The following is a 22,722-nucleotide window of genomic DNA, read 5'->3' on the forward strand; positions in this document are numbered from 1 at the left end:
CGGGTTTGAGGCCCTGTGAGGCCACTACGACATGCAAGTAAAATGTTTAAATGCAAGATAGTACTTCAGAGAGATTCCACACATACACTAATAACATGCATGCCATCATAGCATGGGAAGTCACTTTGGATGGTGTGTTTATAACGAATTTGGTAGTGTGTGTGTGTGTGTGTGTGTGTGTGTGTGTGTGTGTGTGTGTGTGTGTGTGTGTGTGTGTGTGTGTGTGTGTGTGTGTGTGTGTGTGTGTGTGTGTGTGTGTGTGCGCGCGTGTGTGTGTGTGATATAGAGGAAGGGAGGGAATGAGTGAGTGAGTTTCTTCTTAGGCCAGTCCCACCATTGAGGCACTGATGTCCCAGAGTTTCTTAGCTGCAACATCATCACATGCCTGGGGTGCTGCCTGCTTAGGGCCACAGTCACTGCAAACACACACACACAAATTAGGACATCTTCACCTGGAACAAAAAATACTTATCTGTAATAAATAAGATATAACATGAATGTCACCACATGTGTCTGTGTATGTCTGCTTATGTGCTTGAAGTCTAGATTAATAATCAGCGCATCTCAGCTTACCTGTAGTAGAGCCCGCTGGTGTTCTGCAGGCTCTCGTCCACGGCGCAGTAGATGGTGGTCTGCGCTCCCTCCCAGGGCGACTTGATGAGCAGCATGAGGGGATTAAAGAGCAGCCGCTTCCAGAGGGCGATGGTGGGCCACAGGTGCCGACCCAGCTCCGTGCGGATCACACCTGGGTGGAGGCTGTACACAGTCACACCTGTGCCTGTATGGGACAGAGACGGAGTTACTGAGGAACGCTCCATCTGAGTGAGTGAGTGAGTTTATGTGTGTGTGTATGTGTGTTTGTGTCTGTGTGTTTGTGTGTGTGTGTGTTTGTGTGTGTGAGAGAGGTTCTAGTGTGTCCTTAGGAATCTAAAGGCTAAGGATTAAGGATTCTCTAGTGTGCACAAGAGTTAAGTCGACTCATGTGTTTGAAAGGCAGCTGATTAAAGTGAGTCATATCCTCATACATAAAACACACACATCAATGGCTTGTGAACAACTGGCCCACATTTGTGTGTGTGAGAGAGGGACCACAAGAACCTGTGTGTGTGTGTGTGTGTGTGTGTGTGTGTGTCTGTGTGTGTTCGACAGGCAAAGGCACATATCTGTAGGACAGAGTTACCCTCCAGGCTCTTTGCTAGCTCTCGGCTGAAGAGCACGTTTGCCAGCTTGCTCTGCCTGTAGCTCTTCATAGGATCATAATCTCTATCCAAATTTATGTCATCAAAGTGAATTTCTCCTGGGAAGCCAAAAGAACATCCTATGTAAACCACAAGTTACAATGAACGCTGAGCAACAGCTACAATCTCTGAATAGCGTATCTGACAAAAAAACGAGTTACATTTCTGTACCAATTGAAACAGGAGTTGACATAACTAGAGAGTGAAGACCTCTGCCAAGGCCAAATGTCGTATCTCGCAACCTTAGTGAAAGTGAAACTAAAATCGTTGAGGCATCCCATGAGTCTCATCCTCTAAAAAATGTAATGGGTTCTTCCTGGGCCTATGCTACAACATTTCACCAAATTTCATGAAAATTGGGCTGATAGTTTTTGCATAATCCTGCTTACAGTCAAACAGACAGACAAACTGTTCTAGTAAAACATAAGCTCCTTGGTGGAGGTAATAATAAGCAAGTATATGAGAATAAGCAAAAATAGTCATTTGAATGAATAACAAATTCACATTCAGGAAACAATGATGGAAATTGAATTAGTGTACGACTAAGTAGAAATGTACATATATGTAGGACATAATAAGTTGTTGCAACATCAAACCCCTATCGAGCACCTTTCTCGTGGGCCAGGCTGGACACATTGACCACACGGCTGGGGCTGGACTTCTTCAGCAGGTCCAGCAGACTGTTGGTCAGAAGGAAGTGGCCCAGGTGGTTCACCCCGAACTGCATCTCAAAGCCGTCCACGGTCTGCCATTTTGGACACATCATGATCCCTGGAAGCAAACAGGTGACTGAGGCCATTCGGAGCTAACATGTAGCCACAAGGGTGATGGCAGCCCAGGCCAGAGATTTTTAAGATATTCTGTCCTTATGTTGCCATTTAAATGGCACTAAATCCAACTTCAAATGTTTACGTTTTGGCACAAACATCATGTCTCCTTTTGCCTTTGCTGTGGTATTTACAAAGGAAGTCTTGAGTCCCTAACACCAGTCTAGTGTTTGCCAAATTCTTGCTGGTACAACCACTATCTTCTGACCTTTCTGTTGCCAATGCCAAAGTAATAATCAAGACCACGTCTTCTAATGGTTTACCTCATGGAAAATGCAATGCTTCATAGACTTTTAAGCCCAGTATTTACAAATTTTTTGCATTTGGAGTGAGGTGAGACTACCCGGACAGGTAATATGCTTGAAAACATTTGCAGCAAAATCAACCCCTCGATGCAAGTCAAATTAAGTATTTAACTGACACTAAATCAAATTTTAGGTGCCAAGGACATCGGATCCTCCATGAGTAATTGTGCTTTTGGTAGCCTATGGGAGCAAGGAGCACACCTGCATTGTTGATGAGAATGTCTAGACGGTCCTCACTGGTCTTAACATCAGCAACTAGTGCACGCACAGACTGCAACGATTCCAGGTCCAACTGCTTCACTACCACGTTCCCATTCCCGCTCCGGTTCCGGATCTCGTCCGCAGCTCGGTTCGCTCGGCCCATATCTCTACACGCCAGGATAACCCTCGCACCTGGTTTTAGAGAGGTACAGGGAGCACAATAGTTTGTACTTATAGACTAGTCGTTGCACTGATCAACTGTACGCCTATAACTTCTTTATAGCAGCAGAATAATTCTGAGTTAATTTTAAGCACAAAGGTGAAACCGAACCCACCTCTGCCGGCTAAATCCACAGCTGTCTCCTTCCCTATCCCTGTATTTGCTCCGGTGATCAGCACCGTCTTGCCATCCAGTCTGGCTTTACTGCGGCACACGCCACCAGCCATCCATCTGCGGGTCGCGATAAGGCCAGTACCTACCACATTACAAGAGTTTGGTAGTTTTGCACAACAGACAGTAGACCGTTCAATACTCTAACTCTATAAGTAAAAGTTCAAAATCTGGCAATCTAGTTAGTAAGACATGTAGGAAAAGTAAATTCAGTTAGTAGCCCAGTTAAGACACGCTCATTGTTGAATTATAAGCAGAGAATCAGTCGAGGCAGAGGACGTTTACCAGCTATGAAGACAAATGCGAGTCCCGTTGCATGCTCCTTTAAAAACTCTTTCGCCTGAGAGTAGACTTCCATGGGATTTGACATTGCAACCCAAACAAATGAGAAAAGTGGGGAAAATGGCGTAATGCAATGTAAGAAGTTTTATTCTATTATGTGTCCGAGTAACTTAGGTTGGTGTGGATCAGTATTATCTGCAATCCCTCGAAAAGTCCTTCAAATTCGGTTTGACAGTAGATTATCACGAAACGCTGCCCTGCGATACGACTCAAGTTTTGTTAAATAATAAATAAATATGAAAGCGCATCCGGGTTAGAATGCATTCGTCCAGTCAGTTCCGTTCTGCTAGCAACGATAACCCACAATAACCCCAGGAAGTAAAACGAAACGAGGAAGTAAAATGAGTTTGTTGTATCAAATGAAAAGTTTTTACAACAAACAACCCTGTTAATCGACTGGGTAATATAAAAACCTTTTTTATGGAACGAGTTTTATTGTTGCATTTGTCCTAATGATCGAGAAAATAGTTAAAAGCGTGTTTGAAAGTTATAGCAGCCTATTTGTCATTATAAAGTCCTAATCTGTCTACTCGCTAGATCAGACTTTATAATAGTATTTTGTTATCTGTGCATTATATTACCTTGCTTTAAAACAAGGTAAGATATAGTGAGTTAATTTTAAGCGTACAGGATACTTTAATAATGACTAAGCTGTAGCTGAAAATTGACAATTAATCAAAATGGGTTCAAAAGGATTCACTGATGTTACAAAAGTATGATTTTCTTGTTTAAATATAGGGAACACTGACTAAACAGGCAATATCGCAAATATTGTAGTAAGAAACAGTAAAACACACAACAATCTGCTGATAAAAGGAGTATGTCTTCATTAAAGTTGGTTGAACATGTTCAGAACACTGTAAAGAAAGGGTAAAAAATGTTTAGCAGTAATTATTCTGGCCATTCACTGTGAAAAAACACTTGACACACAGATCACACAGGTGAAAAAGGATTATATCCAATGCCAGGGTATTGCCATGTGACACGTATCAAACTTTGCTGATGAAACTAAAGATTGTGTCTCAATGAAAGGTGGGTTGAATATGTTCAGGACATTCCAAACATTAAATAAAATGTGTGAAGTAGTTGTGAATTACGTCCCTGAATGCTCCACAATACTTTAAACATAGGTGATCAGACAGGCGAAATCTCCAACTCCACTTGCAGAAATGCAGCCCCAAACTTGCAAGGAACCTCCACCATGCCTCACTGTTGCCTGCAGACACTCATTATCAGAGGTGTAAAGTAACGAATTACATTTACTCACGTTACTGTAATTGAGTAGTTTTTTTGTGTACTTTGTAATTTTTAAGTAGTTTTTTAAATCATTAATTTTACTTTTACTTAAGTAGATTTTGACTGAAGTATTGTACTTCGCTACATTGGAAATTACATCCGTTACTGAGTAAAAAAAAAACATAGTTCAAGGCAGGAAACCAAAAGGCGTGAATCGCGCACGAGTGCAGTGGTGGATGCTACATAGAGTGGATGATGGAGTCAATGCAAGCCGCCGGTGCCGAGTCACGAAAGATAGAGGGAGGAAGATGATAGTGAGGACTACCAACAAGCTACGGACGACCAACAAGCTGAAGCACCGAACTTTCCACCAGTTGAAATTCAGTGGTGGAGGAAGTACTGAAGTTTAGTACTTAAGTAAAAGTACAAGTACCCAGGAAGATAAAAGTAAAAGTACTACATCAACAATCCTACTTAAGTAAAAGTAAAAAGTACTTACTTTTAAATTTACTTTAAGTATTAAAAGTAAAAGTACTCACGCAATGGGTTGTCTCTCAATGTCTAGGCTGTGCCATTTTGATAAAGAAATAGCTACTGGTAATAAATGCCTCTATAGATGTCACTACTAGTAATAATTATAAGCAACAACATGTGTTAATTGGAAAGGTTGGTGTACTTATTGTGCCTACCATCTGTAATACTGTTCACACTATATCTTACAATTCTGCGGATGACAAGTTATCTACCAGGGATTATTTGCAAAGTTAATACCATTAAGCCAAACCAATAAAGACACCATGTGCTATCTTTAAATCTTTTATTTAATTGTAAACGTGTAAAAAAGGGAAACATGGAACATGAAAAACAAATGTGATTGTAAAACTGGACAGAACAAGGCACGCTAGCTTGACATAGTTAACCTACCAGCTTTATCTTACCACTACGTTAAATATATAATGAAGGTCCAATCATGTTTTTTTTATGCTATTGCTGTATGTCAACATGCATTTCGCTAGATAACATTATAATATCATGTCAGTAAACGAATTAAATACATATATCAATATTCAAAAGTCAGGGACATTAACTTAGCATAGCAATCACTCTGCTTACCTCGATATGCTACTTTAAATTTGAGGGCGAATTATTGAAGGCTAGCAACTCCTTTTTTTGAGGGAGACAGGAAACGCATTGAAACCTCCAGGAGTCATTCTTGGGGCCTTTGAACTCGAACATATCTTTTAAATAGGGCCAAGGGTGGCTCATATCAGAGGGCTCAGTTCAGGCCGACTCTGGATCCATGTTGAATAGGCAGTAGTCAGGCTGAATGTTCAACTATAACAGGCAAAGCTACCGCTAGTGCTGCTGCCAAACGCGCACTCTGATATCATTGGAGTTGATAGAGCCACCTGATTGGTTTAAACTTCCAAAACAGCAACGCAATCCATAGTTTTGTGTAGGCAACATTTTGGCGAAACTATGTTCATAAAATGTAACGAGTAACAGCACATTGTAGAAATGTAGCGGAGTAAAAGTATAGATAATAGCTAAAAAATGTAATGGAGTAAAAGTAAAAAGTATGCACTATTATTTTTACTTAAGTAAAGTACAGATACGTAAAAATTTAGTAAAAAACGAAGTAAAGTAACGAAGTAAAAATACTTCGTTACATTCCACCACTGTTGAAATTAAAGAAGATGAAGAAAACTCGTGGCCACATCTCAGCAAGCAGTTTGCCTTCCAACGTAAAAGAGGCAACAGCTATATGGGCCATTCTACCGAATTGGAGCAAAGTCAGGTTGGAAATATTTAGAAAATTTGTATGTTTTATTCCCAAAACTTTGTCCATATATATATATATTGTACCATATCTAAAGTACACATATCTAGTAAATGAACCGTCAATTTTTATATTGTATTTTCAGAATGTGTTGGAATGTTTTTCCTCTCCCAAAAATTGTCACTACCGAAACATAGTAATAAACTATAAGAAAACGTATTATTATTAACCTGTTCAGATTGTGTTTCCTTCCCTTCTCTGAAGAGTATTTTTACAAATATTTCTTGAAGGTTTTCACAATGAAATCAATAAAAATGAAATTTTTACCAAATTTCAAAGTTCAATTTATACAAGTCATCAAAATCTAAGTGCAATATTTCTTTGTAAAATGCAAAATACTGATCATATTGATTCCAGAGTTGATGATTGATGAAATTGAACATACATTAAACCAATCAGTATCATAACATTTTAGTTGATAACTCAATATACTTTATTTTTTACAAAACATCCAGTGTTTCGGTAGTGACTGCACTGTTTCGGTAGTGACAGCACTGTTTCGGTAGTGACCACAGTATTTTGTTTGCAAGGTTGAATCATATTTCCTCAACCTTTTTGCTTAACCTTAACTCATACCATCCTTTAGGTTGGGAATATTAAAAACACAAATGTTTTGTGCCCTTTGCTGTCTTTTCCTCCATGATTTTCTGACCTTCTTTTGCTCCCTGTTGGATAAATCACTGATACATTTCAACTTTCCTTCTTCCTTTCGTTTCTTATTTCTTTCTCTTTCCTTCCTTAAATATTATTGGTGTTTCACTGGGTCATCCTTCACTCTTTGTCGGTATTCTCTCAGCCTCTCTGCTCCACTTTTTCCTTTTGGCTTTGGATTTGTCTTATGATTCTTTCTCTCCTGAACAATTTCAGATAGAAATCAGCATTATCTACATTTTTACCATTTAGTCCACATAACACATTTATTTCAAAATGATGGGATTGAACTACTTACCATTCCATTTTGTCACTACCGAAACGATCATGTCACTACCGAAACTTTACCATATGTTTTGGTAGTAACTGTTTCGGTAGTGACTGTTTCGGTAGTGACAATTCTAGCTAAATTTGAGCATAAATAAATAATTATAGCAAGCACATGGCTAGCAAACAAATCGTTGTAGAGGTGTACACACAAACAAACATAATACTTTGCATAAAACCCAAAAAAGTTTACTTAATTGAAGAAAAAAAGGTGTTCGGTAGTGACAATTCTTAAGTTTACACACTGATTTTCAGACTTTGGAACACATTTATATCAAAAGTATGGGATCTAGCTACTTACCAATCAGCCATGAGGGACAGGGATGCAGTATCACTGCCTGGTTATAAATGCAGGGGTGTGGCTAAAAAACAGGCTCAGCCAATGGACTAAAACTCCTGTGTTTTGGTAGTGACATGAAAACTATGGACATGATTTTTTGAGTATAGTTTTTTTTTTTTTTTAAATTAAACCCACAATAAATCTAAATCTTCCAAGTTCTGTTTAAACTTAATCGTAAAGGTCTTTGAAATTACATCATTGAACAAAATCAAAAAAATCTAAAAAGTGTTATTTACAGACATTGAAATTTAGATGCCAGGGTTAGGGACAGCTACTTCCCAATAGAAAGTACCCTATAAATGATGATTTTGTATATATTTAGCTTATCCCTATCTCAATTAATGTCTTGGGTTTAAATAGACCATAACATATTCTTAGTAAATATCTATGTCTGAATACTTAATTGTTTTGTAAATAGTTTTTATTGTTGTGGGACCACACTTTGCACCAATTCGGTAGAATGGCCCATATAATGCTGTGTAGGCTGTGCCTGCCCCGCAAGACAGAACTTTCTGCTTATAAAAATTGATCTTCAAATCTGCGCAAGCATGTGTTGGTAAGTACAGTATTTGTTCTTTTCCATTAGTAGTTCATACAGCGTTTTTGTTGTTTTGTTAGCTTTGCTCCATTAAGCAAAATATGTGTTTCATGGCACTATAGCCTAATTTTGGCTAGCACTTGCAACTGCCCTGAGTATGCTAACGTCGACGATAGGCTAGCTATACACTAGTGTACACCCCTTGTGTCCATCCTTGTGTTAACAGCAGTCATCCAATAGACTAATAATAATTCCATCCCTGTCTTCCATTCGTTTCAGGTCATAGCATTATTTTGTTCAGTCTCTCATATTGTGTTAAAAACTGCAGATCAGTCATCAGCAATGAAATACACCACATAAACTGATATTAGGCTAATCATTTGGCTGCCTCCCATGCCCTGAAACAGGAACGATGTGAATGCGTTCCATCTTTGTCAGACAGTTGGACAAGTCAGTGTCAATGTGTATGTCGTTTTCTGGAATTTATCACGATTAGTCAGATATTGATAACGATAAGTGGTGGCTTTGCAACGTGTGCGTCTTTCATGTTCATGCGCAGGGCTCTCGGTTAGAAAGAATTGAGGATTATGAATTGTGATGCATGTAGAAATAGAAAATAATGCTAAAATTCTGTATACTGTAGGTCTGTCATCTAGAGTAGCTATTTATAGCTATTTCTGTGTTATGATGCACTCTTGATGGCAGATCAATACTTAATTGTCAGAAATGTTGTTTGTGATTCTACAGGTCTAGTCTATGTCAGACAACACCTTGACCGGATGGTGGAGGCTGGAGCAAGTTGGACAACATTCATCAGATGAAGATGATTTATTTTCCTCAATGAAGTCCAGAAGGTCAGCAGGTACAGGGGAGTTAGAAGGGTACCTAGCCTGCATCTCAGTCAATATGGATCTGCTGAACTCCTTTCAGAATATCAAAAAACTGTCCCTGAAACTCAATACTGGCCTACCTGCCTCGGCCGCCTGCGAGCGACTCATTGCTGTTCACTGCAAACCGAGCCCGGATGAACTCTACTCACCTTGAAAATCAGCTGCTGCTCAAACTCAACAAGAAGTTTGTAGACTAATGCTCAAAAGGTGGACACAAGTAAAGTAACCTAAGTTTAAATAAACAGTGGGGCAGCGGCATTTTAACTTTTTATTTTAGCTGTCATGTGGTTCATGTCTTGAAATTTCCTCCCAAAAGTTATTAAGTGTTGTGTTGACATGTTTAATGTTTAATGTTTTAGGATTCTCCTTTAATTAAAAATAACTAGTTTTTGTATTGGATTTATGACCCCTTGTCCTTTTTTGCACTATATAGGAGTGGCCCCCATGAAGTTGTTGAAAGTAACTAAGTAACTTTTACTTCAAGTACATTTTAAATGAACAACTTTTTACTTTTACTTGAGTAGATTTTTAGATGGGTAATTTTACTTGTACTTAAGTAAAATTTCATCAAAGTAATTGTACTTTTACTTGAGTACAACATTTCAGTACTTTTTACACCTCTGCTCATTATTGTACCGCTCTCCAGCCCTTCGGCGAACAAACTGCCTTCTTCTACAGCCAAATATTTCTAATTTTGACTCATCAGTCCAGAGCACCTGCTGCCATGTTTCTGTACCCCAGTTTCTATGTTTTCGTGCTTAGTTGAGTCACTTGGCCTTGTTTCCATGTCGGGGTAGAGCTTTTTGGCTGCAACTCTTCCATGAAGACCACTTCTGGCCAGACTTCTCCAGACAGTAGATGTGTGTACCTGGGTTCCACTGGTTTCTGCCAGTTCTGAGCTGATGACACTGCTTGACATCTTCCGATTTCGAAGGGAAATAAGCTTGATGTGTTTTTCATCAGCTGCATTAAGTTTCCTTGGCCGACCACTGCGTCTACGATCCTCAACGTTGCCCGTTTCTTTGTGCTTCTTCAAAAGAGCTTGAACAGCACATCTGGAAACCTCTGTCTGCTTTGAAATCTTTGTCTGGGAGAGACCTTGCTGATGCAGTATAACTACATTGTGTCTTGTTGCTGTGCTCAGTCTTGCCATATATGACCTTTGACATGAAACTGTCTTCCACAACCTCATCTTGGTAGCAGAGTTTGGCTGTTCCTCACCCAGTTTTAAGCCTCCTACACAGCTGTTTCTGTCTCAGTTACTGACTGTGTTTCAACCTACATGTGAAATTGATGATCATTAGCACCTGTTTGGTATAATTGGTTGATCCTACACCGCACTATAATCATACAAAATCCCTGTCTTTGTGCAAGTGTACCAATAAGAATTGATGATAGTTTGAAGGCAAAGGCTAGTGACACCAAATATTGATTTGATTTAGATTTTTATTTTGTTCAGTCACTTTGTATTTTGTAAATTGATACAAATAAACATTTATTGTTTATATTTTTCAAAGCATTCTTAGTTTACAGCATTTTTTCACCTGCCTAAAACTTTTGCACAGCAGTGTATATAATATGATTCAAACAACTATCAGATTCAGCGTTTGGCATTTATTTGTATCAGTTCTAAGCTAAATAATTGAACGTGCCGAAAAGTTGTTGTGCGAGTGGCTACATAATCGGTTGTCGGTGTCGCTACACGATGGTAGTCCTTTGGGGGATAGTAGTCCCTCACATTGCGCATGCTCAGACACAAACGGTTTATGGAATAAGGCTCAACATAATCGCGCATGCTCAGACAACAAAACGGTTTACAGCATAAGGCTCAACATCAACATCAACATATCTGGCTTGTCTTAACGCATAATGTAGGTTTATTTAACGTAATATTTAATAATGTTGTAAACGGTTTAAACGTCAACATATGGGGCTTGTCTTAACGCATAATGTGGGTATATTTAATGTTATATTTAATTATGTTGTAAACGGCTAACAGCATGAGGCTCTACGTCAACATGCATGCGCGGCTTCGCTGTCGACAGCAGTCGACAGTGTCGCAAAATGATGCATGCGCAATGTGAGGGACTACTATCCCCCAAAGGACTACCATCGTGTAGCGACAGTCGGGTTTTGTCAGATGTTTGTTTTCAGCGAGTTGTCAAGCCACTGCCGGAAATGACGTGAATTGGCCAGTCGAATTAGCGTTAAAATACTGGAAGTGGAAACTGATTGTAAAGTGCGTTCAATTTTCAATTAGGATCAAATACAATTTCAGAGCAAATTAATTACATTTTATATTACATTCAGTTTCAAGTTTATTGTAATTCTGTTCCAAATTAATACATTACATTTCAAATGATGCCATTCAGATTCAGTTTTCCAATGGACTTATTGAAGTTAAACTATGTGAAATAAAAGTCAGGTTTTTAAAGCAACATTATGTAACAATTTTACCTGAAAAAAAAACAGCTTCATTAAAAAAAAAATGTTGGTGGTACACTGACATGTAATACAGAGAATGGCGCTTGTGGCACAGCGTGGTATTGCCCTATGTTACTTTGGTGGACAGGGTGCAACACCTCTCACGAGAACTACATAATGCTTTATGGCACCACCTCACACAACAACAGTTAGACCCATCTGCTAGCTATAAGAAGCTAGTGGCAGAGGACATCATGGCAGAGGTGACACATGTAATAATATTTGACAGTCAACATGCTTCTTTGGCTTTTGATGTTGTTCAGTTTCTTCATTCTTCAGCTTGTCAACAAATACACATGTGCCACTTTCCATAAGGTGGTCTCAAAGCGCGATATGTATTAACGACAGTGGTGTAAAAGTGAACTACACTCCACAACTTTAGGGGCTCAGTAGCAAAAAATACAAATTCTCGCATAATTTTTCGCTTTAATGTAATTATTCATGTTGAGTAATTCAAATATAAATGATTCAAACCAGATTTCTAGGGACACATATTTCTGGCCATAATCTATGGGCATATCCATCCACTGTGTTAAACAAATTGTAAATGGATACTCCTCTAATCAAGGGAAGATTTGTGATCAGATGTGGGTTCAAAACTTGAGGTTGTCAGGGCAACTTCAACAGAAACACATAATACAATCTCAATCTTTCGACCTGTGCTTTGGTCGTCTGCCTGTTTTTTGTTCCCTTGAACCTGCATTTCCTAAAGGCCGAAATATACTTCTATGTCTCCGTTACTCTGTGGTCACGCAGTTGCCGCGATGGACTCGTTTTCATTTGTGGTTCTCTGACGGTTGTGGGTGTTGTAAAGCATTAATACTGATGTATTGACGGATTGATGGAGTCGGAAAGTTAAAAAAATTGGGAGGTGCACGTCATGCCACGGAGAGGTGCTCAGAGAGGGTTTGCAACGTCGGAGAGGGCTCTCCGTGTCTCTGTGCGTCTGTAAACGGACGACCATAAATCGGCCTTAAGTAAAACTCACTTTTGCTCTTCGTCTGCTGAAAAGGGTGAAAAAACTGACAACTGACTTTCATTGTTGATTTATGGCAATGACCAAAAAGCTGCTAAATGAATGTATATATACTCCGACTGTCAATGCCATTCCTATGCACAAAATAGTCATGGGGTCTTGGGTTGAGATGACAACAAAGAATCAAAATGAGCCAACTTCCTTATTCTTGTTTTTGACAGGCTTTTGTGATCACATAATTTGCTCCTTACCTGTTGATGTTCTACATAAGATAATCATACATTTGACATCATACATACTAAATATCACACACCAGATCAGGCAAATGCATGTGCACTCTTCAGTTTCTTTAATCCATTTGTCAGGCTGGTCACCTCAATATAAGTAGCGATTTCTGAGTGATTGGAAAGGATTATAGTGTCAAAAGACAGATATGATATTACATTTTTTTAAACATTTGTTCAGGATAACATACCTGTTAATTTATAGACAAGGCAAAGCAAAGCAAAACATGTTTCTTTGTTTCTGTCATGTTCTGCTTGATGTGTTTTGAGGGCTCCTTTATTACTGAAGCTCTTTTCACAGTACACACAGTGGTAAGGCCTTTCACCTGTGTGGGTCCTGTGGTGAATTTGGAGGCCACATCATTTACGAAAACATTTCCCACATTGGGAGCAGACATATCGTTTCTGTTCATCGTGGATACGCTGGTGTGTTTTAAGGTGCAGTGGTAAAGCAAAGGTCTTGCTGCACTGGGTGCAAGGGTAAGGCTTGTCTTTTGCATACAAGGCTGAATGGGATGTTAGTTCTCCTAACTGCCTAAAGCGCTTGCCACATAATGTGCAAGGATAGGGCCTTTCCCCTGTGTGGATCCTCTGGTGTACTTTAAGACCATATCTTGAAGAAAAGCCATTCCCACAGTGTTGGCAGAGATGTGGTCTCTCTCTAGTATGCACAATCTGGTGTCTCTCAAGATGTTCAGACCTAGCAAAGCCCTTACCACATAGACGGCACTGATATGGCCTTTCACCTGTGTGTTTATATGAGTGGGTTTTCAAATCTCCTAGGTGTCTAAACAGCTTTCCACAGAAGGTGCATTCATAGGGCTTTTCTCCTGTGTGTATTCGCATGTGCACTTTCAGACTGCTTGAGGATGCAGAAAAATGTCCACACTCGGCCCACGGAAAACGCTTTTCATTTGTATGTACTGACTGGTGGTTTTTCAGTACACTAGCCTGTGAAAAACCTTTCCCACACTTTAAACACTCTTGAGTCTCTCTCCAGTGTGTGTTCTCAAATGTACTTTAAGTCTACCATGGCATTTGCAGGTCTTCTCACAGTATGTGCACTGAACTGGCCTCTGTAAAGCAGGCCTTCCACGTTTCTTTCCACTCTGACGAACACGATTGAGTTAGTATGGGCAGTATGGGCATCATTGTCCTTGATTGCAGAAGACTGCTACCAGAACTACCTATAAAAAGAGTTTTATAATTGATACAGCTGCTAAAAACATGAATGAGAGATCAACAGATGTGGACCTTAGGTCTTCCCATGGTAAAAGACTGGGGGAAATGTTTGACTTGGGGACAGAGAGCTGAGGCTAGTATAGCACAATTTTAAAATTGCTTTATAATCTGATGTTTGTGTCCATATTTACACAGACAGTGCTTACACATACCGTTTAACACACTTGAGGTCCAGTATAAAAGAGCTGCAATTTTACCACCGCTGCTGGAGCCCTGATTGCCCATAAGGCTGAAATTAGCAAACTCTTTGACACCCTGACACATCTAACTTCTTGTAAGTGCTCTGTTATTTAAATTGCAGGACACAGCCTTTGTCAGGCTGGTAACCTCTATACAAGTAGTAATATAGACATTTCTGAGTGATTAGAATGGATCATGGTGTCAAAAGGCAGATGTGGTATCACATATATATATATTTTTTTCAGGATAACATACTTGTTAATTCATAGACAAGGCAAAGCAAGGAAAAGGCGTTTCTTTGTTTCTGTCATGTTCTGCTTGATGGGTTTCGAGGGCTCCTTTATTACTGAAGTTCTTTTCACAGTGTACACAGTGGTAAGGCCTTCTGGTGTTGTTTGAGGCCCCATAATTTAGGAAAACACTTCCCACATTGTGAGCAGAAGTATAGTTTCTGTTCAGTGTGGATACGCTGGTGCGTTTTAAGGTGCGTTGGTATAGCAAATGTCTTGCTGCACTGGGTGCAAGGGTAAGGCTTATCTTCTGCATGTGAGGCTGAATGGGATTTTAGGCTTGATAACTGGCTAAAGCTCTTGCCACATAATGTGCAAGGATAGGGCTTTTCCCCTGTGTGAATCCTCTGGTGTATTTTAAGAGCATATGTTGTAGAAAAGCCTTTCCCACAATATCGGCAGAGATGTGGTCTCTCTCTAGTATGCACAATCTGGTGTCTCTCAAGATGTTCAGACCTAGCAAAGTCCTTACCACATAGACGGCACTGATATGGCCTTTCACCTGTATGTTTATACGAGTGTGGTTTCAATTTTCCTGACTGTCTAAACTGCTTTCCACAGAAGGTGCATTCATAGGGTTTTTCTCCTGTGTGTATTCGCGTGTGCACTTTCAGACCTCTTAATGATGTGAAAAAATGTCCACACTCGGTACACGGAAAACGCTTTTCATTTGTATGTACTGTCTGGTGGTTTTTCAGTACACTAGCCTGTGAAAAACCTTTCCCACACTTTAAGCACTCATAGGGTCTCTCTCCAGTGTGTGTTCTCAAATGTACTTTAAGTCTACCATGGCATTTGCAGGTCTTCTCACAGTATGTGCACTGAACTGGCCTCTGTAAAGCAGGCCTTCCACGTTTCTTTCCACTCTGACGAACACGATTGAGTTTCACTTTAGTATGGGCATCATTGTCCTTGATTGCAGAAGGACTGCTACCAGAACTACCTATAAAAATAATGAATGATTAATAACAGACACACAAAATTATTGTGCTCAACTTCAAATTAAATTGATAACTTTTCACATTGTTAACCATTTTCTTATCAAAATAGAATATATGCATTGCATGATAAATGTGCAACTTGCAGTAACTGTAGATAAAGGTGAGTTCCATTTTTACGTCGGCCACCACTTATAAAGTGATTGAAAGTGCATTCCTGAAAGCATTGAATTTAATGTGACTTCTATTTTAGGATAAATATCACAGAAACAACTGCTCAAAAATGACCCATGCACATGCGACACGTTTTGTAAGGGAGTTTCTGTTTAGGTAAGAAAATTGCACATATCAAATTTCATACATAACTTCCTTCCCACAATACTTTTAGGGTCATTAAAAAAACACATAGGTGAAACTGAACCAACCAAGTCCACAGCTGTCTTGCAGAACTTACCAAGGGTCTCCACATCCTGTTCTGGAGCCACTGCTTCCATTTCAGTCATCTTCTGTTTCTTTATAGACATAGTTACTCTCAGATTAGGCCTCTTATCTTCCTGTTTCATGATGGACATTCCTAACATAGTTTGCTCCTTTTGATTGATCACAATAAGCTTCTGGTCAGGAATATCCTTTTCTTGTTTAATGATGGCTTCTTGGTAACCGTGGGATGGTGACAAACGGACATCCATTTTGACTATAAAAGATAAAACGGATAAGAATTGTTTTTCAACAGGGTTGTGAAAAAAAATGACAAATTCAACAAGTAGCCCACTAGGTCCAGCTATTGCTGGCTAATAACTTATACAGCCAATTGGTTAAGCTTTCAGTAGTGAAGGACCCACTAGCAGACAACACAGCTCAAGGATCAGTGTTAGTTTTAATAAAGTCTCGTAAGTCAACAGGCAGGCAAGAGGTCAAAAATGCAACAGTCAAACAAAGTCCAAGGCAGAAGTATCCAAAACACAGAATCCAACAGGGTCAGGTCAAAAATCAGGCAAGGGTCAAAATCACGGGCAAACAGAGTACAGTAAGACTTACTAAGCGCTGGACCGGCACAGGTAACAAACTGGCACGATCTGGCAAAGACGGATAGGCACACCGGGCTTAAATACCCACAAACCAATCATAACAAACAGAAATCAGGTGTGCTTACAAAATGGCAGGAAATCAAACAAAGACAGCTGCCTGACAGCTCGCTTTCTGTCTCTCTCTAATGTCCTATCTGATTAAAGGCATCACCTGAAATAGTAAAGTAGCAAAACAAATCGCCTTCCATCCATGACATGCTTTTGGGCCCCGGTGCACTGCAATGTTATATATTATATCCGTGAATTCTATTTTGATTACAATGTGTAGATAACACAATCAACCAGTCAGCATTGCAGATATGACAAATCACAAAGAATTTAAGAATCTTAAAGAATCCAACAATAAAAGAAATCTAAGGATAACAAAAAATATTAGCTACAGAGGAGTAGGCTTCTAGACCTTTCCTTATAGCAGAAAAGATACCTGAGAGCAAGAGCAAGCGAGCAGTTAAACTCCAGAGACAGGGAAAAACAATAACAGGTAACTAAAGGTTGATCGTTTTGTGCAGCGTAACCCAAGTCAAAGCTCTCCGTGACAGTTAATTCATACGGTTTTGAAGAAATGCTTTTCTTTTTTTTGACTCCTGTCAGTTATTCTAATGCACTATGAATATTCTCCTCATGAAATGAACACTGGCACTCAGTATAAATATAGTATACCGAAGGCTAAGTTTTGTGTTACTACACCTTAAAGTGTTTGGTGGAGATAAGTTTTCTTTTTACCGTGTGTAAGTGTGAAAGATATGCTCTTCCTTTCTGCCCCTGAGGACTGCAATATGCATTTCCTAACAAGGAACATGAGAAACATATGATCCGGACAATGGGGACCTCCTTTAGGCAGACATAAGCCACAATGTGACATACATGGCAAAATTTACTATATGCCACCAACAACCGCAAAGTAATTCGTTGCAGACCTGTTAAGCTGCAAATTTGGAAACAAAAATATAAACAAGTGAAATCACTCCTTTTTCTTGGCTATGTACGTAGGCCTACATGGCAAGTTTTTATCACTTCTGCAAAGCAAATGATAACCAAAATAACAGTGAAATATATAGACCTATTTCAGTATCTTAAATTAGAATCTACGTCACCATAAATACTACAGTCTGACATGCAAATTATGATTGGCTTTTTAATTACGTTTATTTTCAACACTCACCGTCCTTTCGTACCAAGCGTCTTGTAGGAACAGTTTTATGCTGTCAGCAGTTTTCGCCCGCCCTTGCCAAAAAACGTATGTCCTGTTGCTTAAACAAACGTCATGAGGCTGGATGTGTAGATCTGAAGTTTATTGCATCTCGGTGTGTATCTGCTGTGCAGGTTGTTTTAAGGGCACCTAACTCCTCCTATAATTGTATAGCCCAGGCTCACTCCCAGACTGCAACAGACGAGAGAGAAGCAAAATGATTTGGTTGTGACACTCTTTTGCAAAAGATAAAGCGCTGAAATTCTGATTGCTGGTCTCTGTCTCGTTAATATTAACGTCTTTATATAAATGTATCTAACAGCAGGTGATATTCCTAGAGACTGTTACTTTTTGTCCTCTGTTTATTGAGAGGCTTAGCAGTTCTTCTGGATATGATGAACCATATTAAAACTTATATTTGAACCCTCCCTCTGTCTCTGGGCTTTTAGGGCCAAACCCCCATTTTTGACGGCAACCGAGGCTCGGTCCGTCACAACCTTAATTAATGCCACCTGTATTTGCCATTCACTGTGTGATATGTGTAATTCATCAGTACATGTATCATTCATTGTTTCCAGTATAATTGCTTAAAAAATCAGTCCCCCCATAAAAACACAACACGTGTTCACCAAGTTCAACAGCGCTCTGTCCATTCTTGTATACAGTGTAGAAAATCATGGTTGTAATACAGTAGTGTGGTGAACATGAAGTAGTTTTGCAAGAACGAGTGTCATGTAAAGTCAGTCAGAGAGGCCTACGTGCAGAGAGGCCTGTGTGCAGAGATGAAGGTCAGGCCAAACAGAGACCTGTTTTCTAAGAACAAGACTACACAGTTTCCACAGGTGCAGGCTTGCAAAGACAGCCAAATATTAATTAGGAAGATTTATGCATAAGGGGATGCAGAACTATCAAAGAGCAGCTAGAAGTTCCTAAGACAGAGCTCATATATCATAACCGGGAGTGGTGAAACTACTGATAAGGGCATACATGCTCATTAAAAGTCAGCATCTTGAAAGGTGCCTCTGCAATTAATGAGCAGAATATTCTGATTGGCTGAGCTTGGATAAAATGTATAGGTTTGAGAGAATATTCTGATTGGTTCAACTTGAATACGTTTTGGGTTTTTGATTGGAAAAGCATAGTGACGAAATGTGCCATTTAAAAGTTAGTGCACAGGTTTTTGAGTCAGAGCTGCTCCATGGACCACCACTCTCGATTTGAATGAAAGTCTGCAAGATTAAATAAACTTCAGTTCATCGCATTCGGCCTGCTGACTCTCATTGAAGTATCAACTCTAAGATTTGAAGAGGTTGTTTTCACTACAACAACAGCTCATTTTATACAACTCATTATTTCAGTTATGAGGCATAAGATATGCTAGTCATGAACTAGCAGATAGCTAGTTAGAGATTAGCGGGACCAGAGTTGCTCAAGGCATTATACCAAATCCGACAGAGCAATGCACTGTTAGTGCGTTTAAAACCAGATAACACCAGGAAGACAGGATGCTTCTGAATATGATAGATGAATATGGATGGAATACTGACATATTGCACTGGTCCAAAGGCGATTGCACCTGACTGGGGTGCCGTCCAAGAATAGCTACATTGTAACACTTACACTAATGTTACACACAACTTTCTTTCGTTTTCGTGTACCAATTAATCTGTCAACTGGTGATTAAGCACTTCTCTGTTGTTTTGACGAACGATATTTGTCTCCTCATTTTGTGTTTTGTTTGGCAAAACAGGAAAAAGATCATCTCCCTCATCCTCAGATTTCTCAGCACTCCCCTCCATCTCATGCAGACACAGATAAACCCAAAAAATACTGCTGTTCTGTGTGTGGCAAAACCTTCCACTTCTGGTCTCAGCTCAGGCTGCATCTGTTAACATACGTGATCTCATACGTCATACGTTATGCGTGATGTTCAGTATAAATGTTGCCACGCAAATAAAGTCTTTCTCTTTTCGGTCTACCACTAACCGATTTGAGCTGTGTGATTGATTTCCTCCGTAAATGATAAGTTTATCCCTACATTAGCCTAGTGCATCGGTTCCCAAACTGGGGTACGCGAAGTGGTTCAGGGGGTACGCGGGGAGAAAATGTAGAAATGCAGAAAACGGGAGGAATTCGCAGAATGTACTGTTTGAAACAGAATTGCAACTTTCAGACGGAAACATCATTTTGTGCATCAAAATCGCCCAAATGTCCCCTGTACGCAGCTGGAGATTAAATGTCTGAAGGGGTACGGGACTGTAAAAAGTTTGGGAACCACTGGCCTAGTGAGAATGGCTATGCCAACAGCATCATTGGGGTCAGAGGAAAGAAGCTATACTCCTGCTCACAGAGTTGGAAGTATTCCACTGTAGCGGAAAATGTCAAATGACCCCAGCGCACTCACACAGGTCAAGGCCCTACTCATGCTCCCAAGTGGCAAGAATTTCATTATTTGGGAGTTATCAAAACATTTTAGCATATTCACACAAGAGAGAGGCCGTACTTTTGTTGTCTGTGTGGGAGAGTTTCACTCAAGAGGCCATTCTCAAGCAACATCAGCGCATTCATTCAGTTAAATAGTGTGGTGGAAATCTGATAATAACCAGTCTAATGCTAGATCAGTCTTATAATTAGAGATTAGTGATACGTTTATTAGTCTTCTACAGAAGGATCAGAAACACACAGAGTGAACAGCAAGCAGTCTGTGAGAATCGGATGAATTCTCTCACAGGCAGTGTCTATTTAAAAGGGTTACAGAGATAAGAAGAACAGGGAGTATCACTCTGTTCCAGCACACTATATTCTCAAGGACAGAAAAAACAATCACCCCAGTTCTGCTTAATATTTCACATGACATTCTTTACACAATAACCCTTGCAATTAGAATAATTTCTAATACAATACTTTGCCATATATTGGTGTGATTTTATTTCTAATCTGATTGGTGTGAAGATGATACCAGGTTAAATTCCCTCACTGGCAATTTGCTGTATGTTTTCATGGAAGCCAAACATTCCTGGGCATTCTCCACACACCCACAGGACTCTTTCACTGTCCACTCAGAGCAGTACAACACAATTGTGAGAGGAGGCCAAGTGGGTGTGAACCTAGTTCGACTTCGATTTGACATTGAAAAGCTTTCCTGCCACCAGAGTCAGAGTAAAAATATAATGTGCACAAGCTAAATTGATATATAATATTGCAAAATGTGTATTGTTACAGAGATTTTCACATCTTAAATCATGTAATTCAGAGGAAGCCCGGATTCCGCTAGGGGCCGCCACTGAAGCCTGGGTACACAGCATTTTTTATTTTTTTTATTTCTCCATTTAATCTAGTACAGATCACCACATCCAGAAAGTTGCATTTCACACCAAGGGCCACATTTATTCATACCGCTGGGGAGTCATAGAACACCCTATACATTACTGAACAAATTGAGCCTATAGACAGTGTTGAATATATATATATATATATATATATATATATATATGCAGCACAGAGTTGTGAGTTAAACTTCCTCTATTATGTGACCTATTTAAAATATCTATGGATATGCAACACTTATTGCAACACACACACAGAAATACATACATTTAATATAAAAACAGTGGTGGATGGTGAAAAAAAGATGACATTCTAACATTCCTTATTTTCTGGATACAGCTCCAGAAGTGTATTAAAGAGAAGAAAACATTATATTTTCACGTTATTTACCTCTGACTTTGTAACCTTTGCCTCCATATCAGTTGGGAAGACATAGGAGAGGTAGCTGTATTTCTGTAGGCGAAGACTGTAGGCCTAATGTACGTGACTCTGTTTGGGCTTAATATGTAAATAAATTGAACTACTGTCTCGTTGTTTTTGTGACAATGACAAATAAAGTACTTTGAACTTTGAACTTTGAATATGAATTTAAAAGCAGAATCTTGGAATTGTGCAACATTGCAAGGTTGCGACAATACCACGCATTGAATAGCTGTCCGTGGGCTGAAAACAGCCGTCGGAAAGAAACTGTTCACATAGAATAGAATACAATAAAATAGAATAAATGATTCAATTTCACTCCCATAACAAGGGGGGCAATTTGTTGTTTGCCACAAAGATTTAAATTCATTAGTAAGTGATGAGTGTAGACCTAGGGCCACATGGGGCCGCAAAAACAGCATTTAAGAAAATATATTTGCCGGAAAAACATGCGTACCTCTGCACATGGTCTCGAGGTGGTGTCGTATGTGTAATATGCTCGTAGCTTGCTTGACTGTTCTCTCCCTTGTACGTCGCTTTGGACAAAAGTATCTGCTAAATGACAAAATGTAAATGTAAATGTAATATTTGTAATTTGCAGATAAGCGACATCAGGAGGAACTAACGGTGATGCAAGTAGGCTATATGGTTCATGTATCAATCATTGCATCCTTGCACACATAAGCCTATTACTGCCGTAACTGACATGGCAGCGTGCCAATAATATGAAAGTGATCACTTAACTTCAAGGTATATTTAACAGTACAGATGCCAATATTCAGATTTGTTTTGCAGCACTGTCAGGTTTTCAGTGTAATCTGAGTAATTGACTCATATTCAAGGTGCGATCTGTGAAAAAAGGGGCAATGTTTTTGAAAAGATTGTATTCATGAAAATACATCCCTCAGACACTAAGATAACTCTCACTCCAACCCTCTCTTGCCTTTTATTACTGTTTTCTTAAAGATTTAAACTTTTTAAGGCCTTTTCTCTTCCTGTGTAGGTACACCACCACTTGTTTCTATTGAATAGAACCTGTTTGTTTTCCCCCAAAAAGGGGTGTTGCCATTTTTATTTACGCGACCCCTGCTGTAATCTATATGTCCCCTCAGAAAGTTCCATTCTGATCTTGGTAGCCATCAGTTTCTGTTGTCTCCCTTTTCTTCCTCAGTCACAGC

General features: G+C 39.4%; 2 protein-coding genes across 3 annotated transcripts; both read right to left on the minus strand.

The window, feature by feature from the left end:
- Positions 1-238: 238 nt before the first annotated feature.
- On the minus strand, positions 239-3,543 carry si:ch211-107o10.3 (uncharacterized protein LOC407663 homolog). Of its 2 annotated transcripts, none has more exons than XM_031569079.2 (7): positions 3,248-3,543; positions 2,907-3,050; positions 2,572-2,763; positions 1,848-2,009; positions 1,181-1,297; positions 574-778; positions 239-416 (listed from the first exon to the last, which is right to left on the minus strand). In XM_031569079.2, exons 1-7 carry the CDS (start codon positions 3,330-3,332, stop codon positions 320-322), a joined length of 1,002 nt encoding a protein of 333 aa, XP_031424939.1. In that variant the 5' UTR covers positions 3,333-3,543; the 3' UTR covers positions 239-319. The 2 variants fall into 2 exon arrangements, with proteins under 2 accessions (XP_031424939.1, XP_012692046.2); XM_012836592.3 differs by having other exon boundaries at positions 2,907-3,047; positions 3,248-3,540.
- Positions 3,544-13,864: 10,321 nt separating this feature from the next.
- On the minus strand, positions 13,865-16,210 carry LOC105908071 (zinc finger protein 239-like). The gene is made up of 2 exons (XM_031568685.2): positions 15,975-16,210; positions 13,865-15,525 (listed from the first exon to the last, which is right to left on the minus strand). The coding sequence occupies exons 1-2, from the start codon at positions 16,207-16,209 to the stop codon at positions 14,651-14,653; spliced, it is 1,110 nt and encodes a 369-aa protein (XP_031424545.1). The 5' UTR covers position 16,210; the 3' UTR covers positions 13,865-14,650.
- Between the last annotated feature and the right edge of the window lie 6,512 nt (positions 16,211-22,722).

The sequence above is a fragment of the Clupea harengus genome, chromosome 6 (assembly GCF_900700415.2).
Source record: "Clupea harengus chromosome 6, Ch_v2.0.2, whole genome shotgun sequence".
NCBI classification, from domain to species: domain Eukaryota; kingdom Metazoa; phylum Chordata; class Actinopteri; order Clupeiformes; family Clupeidae; genus Clupea; species Clupea harengus.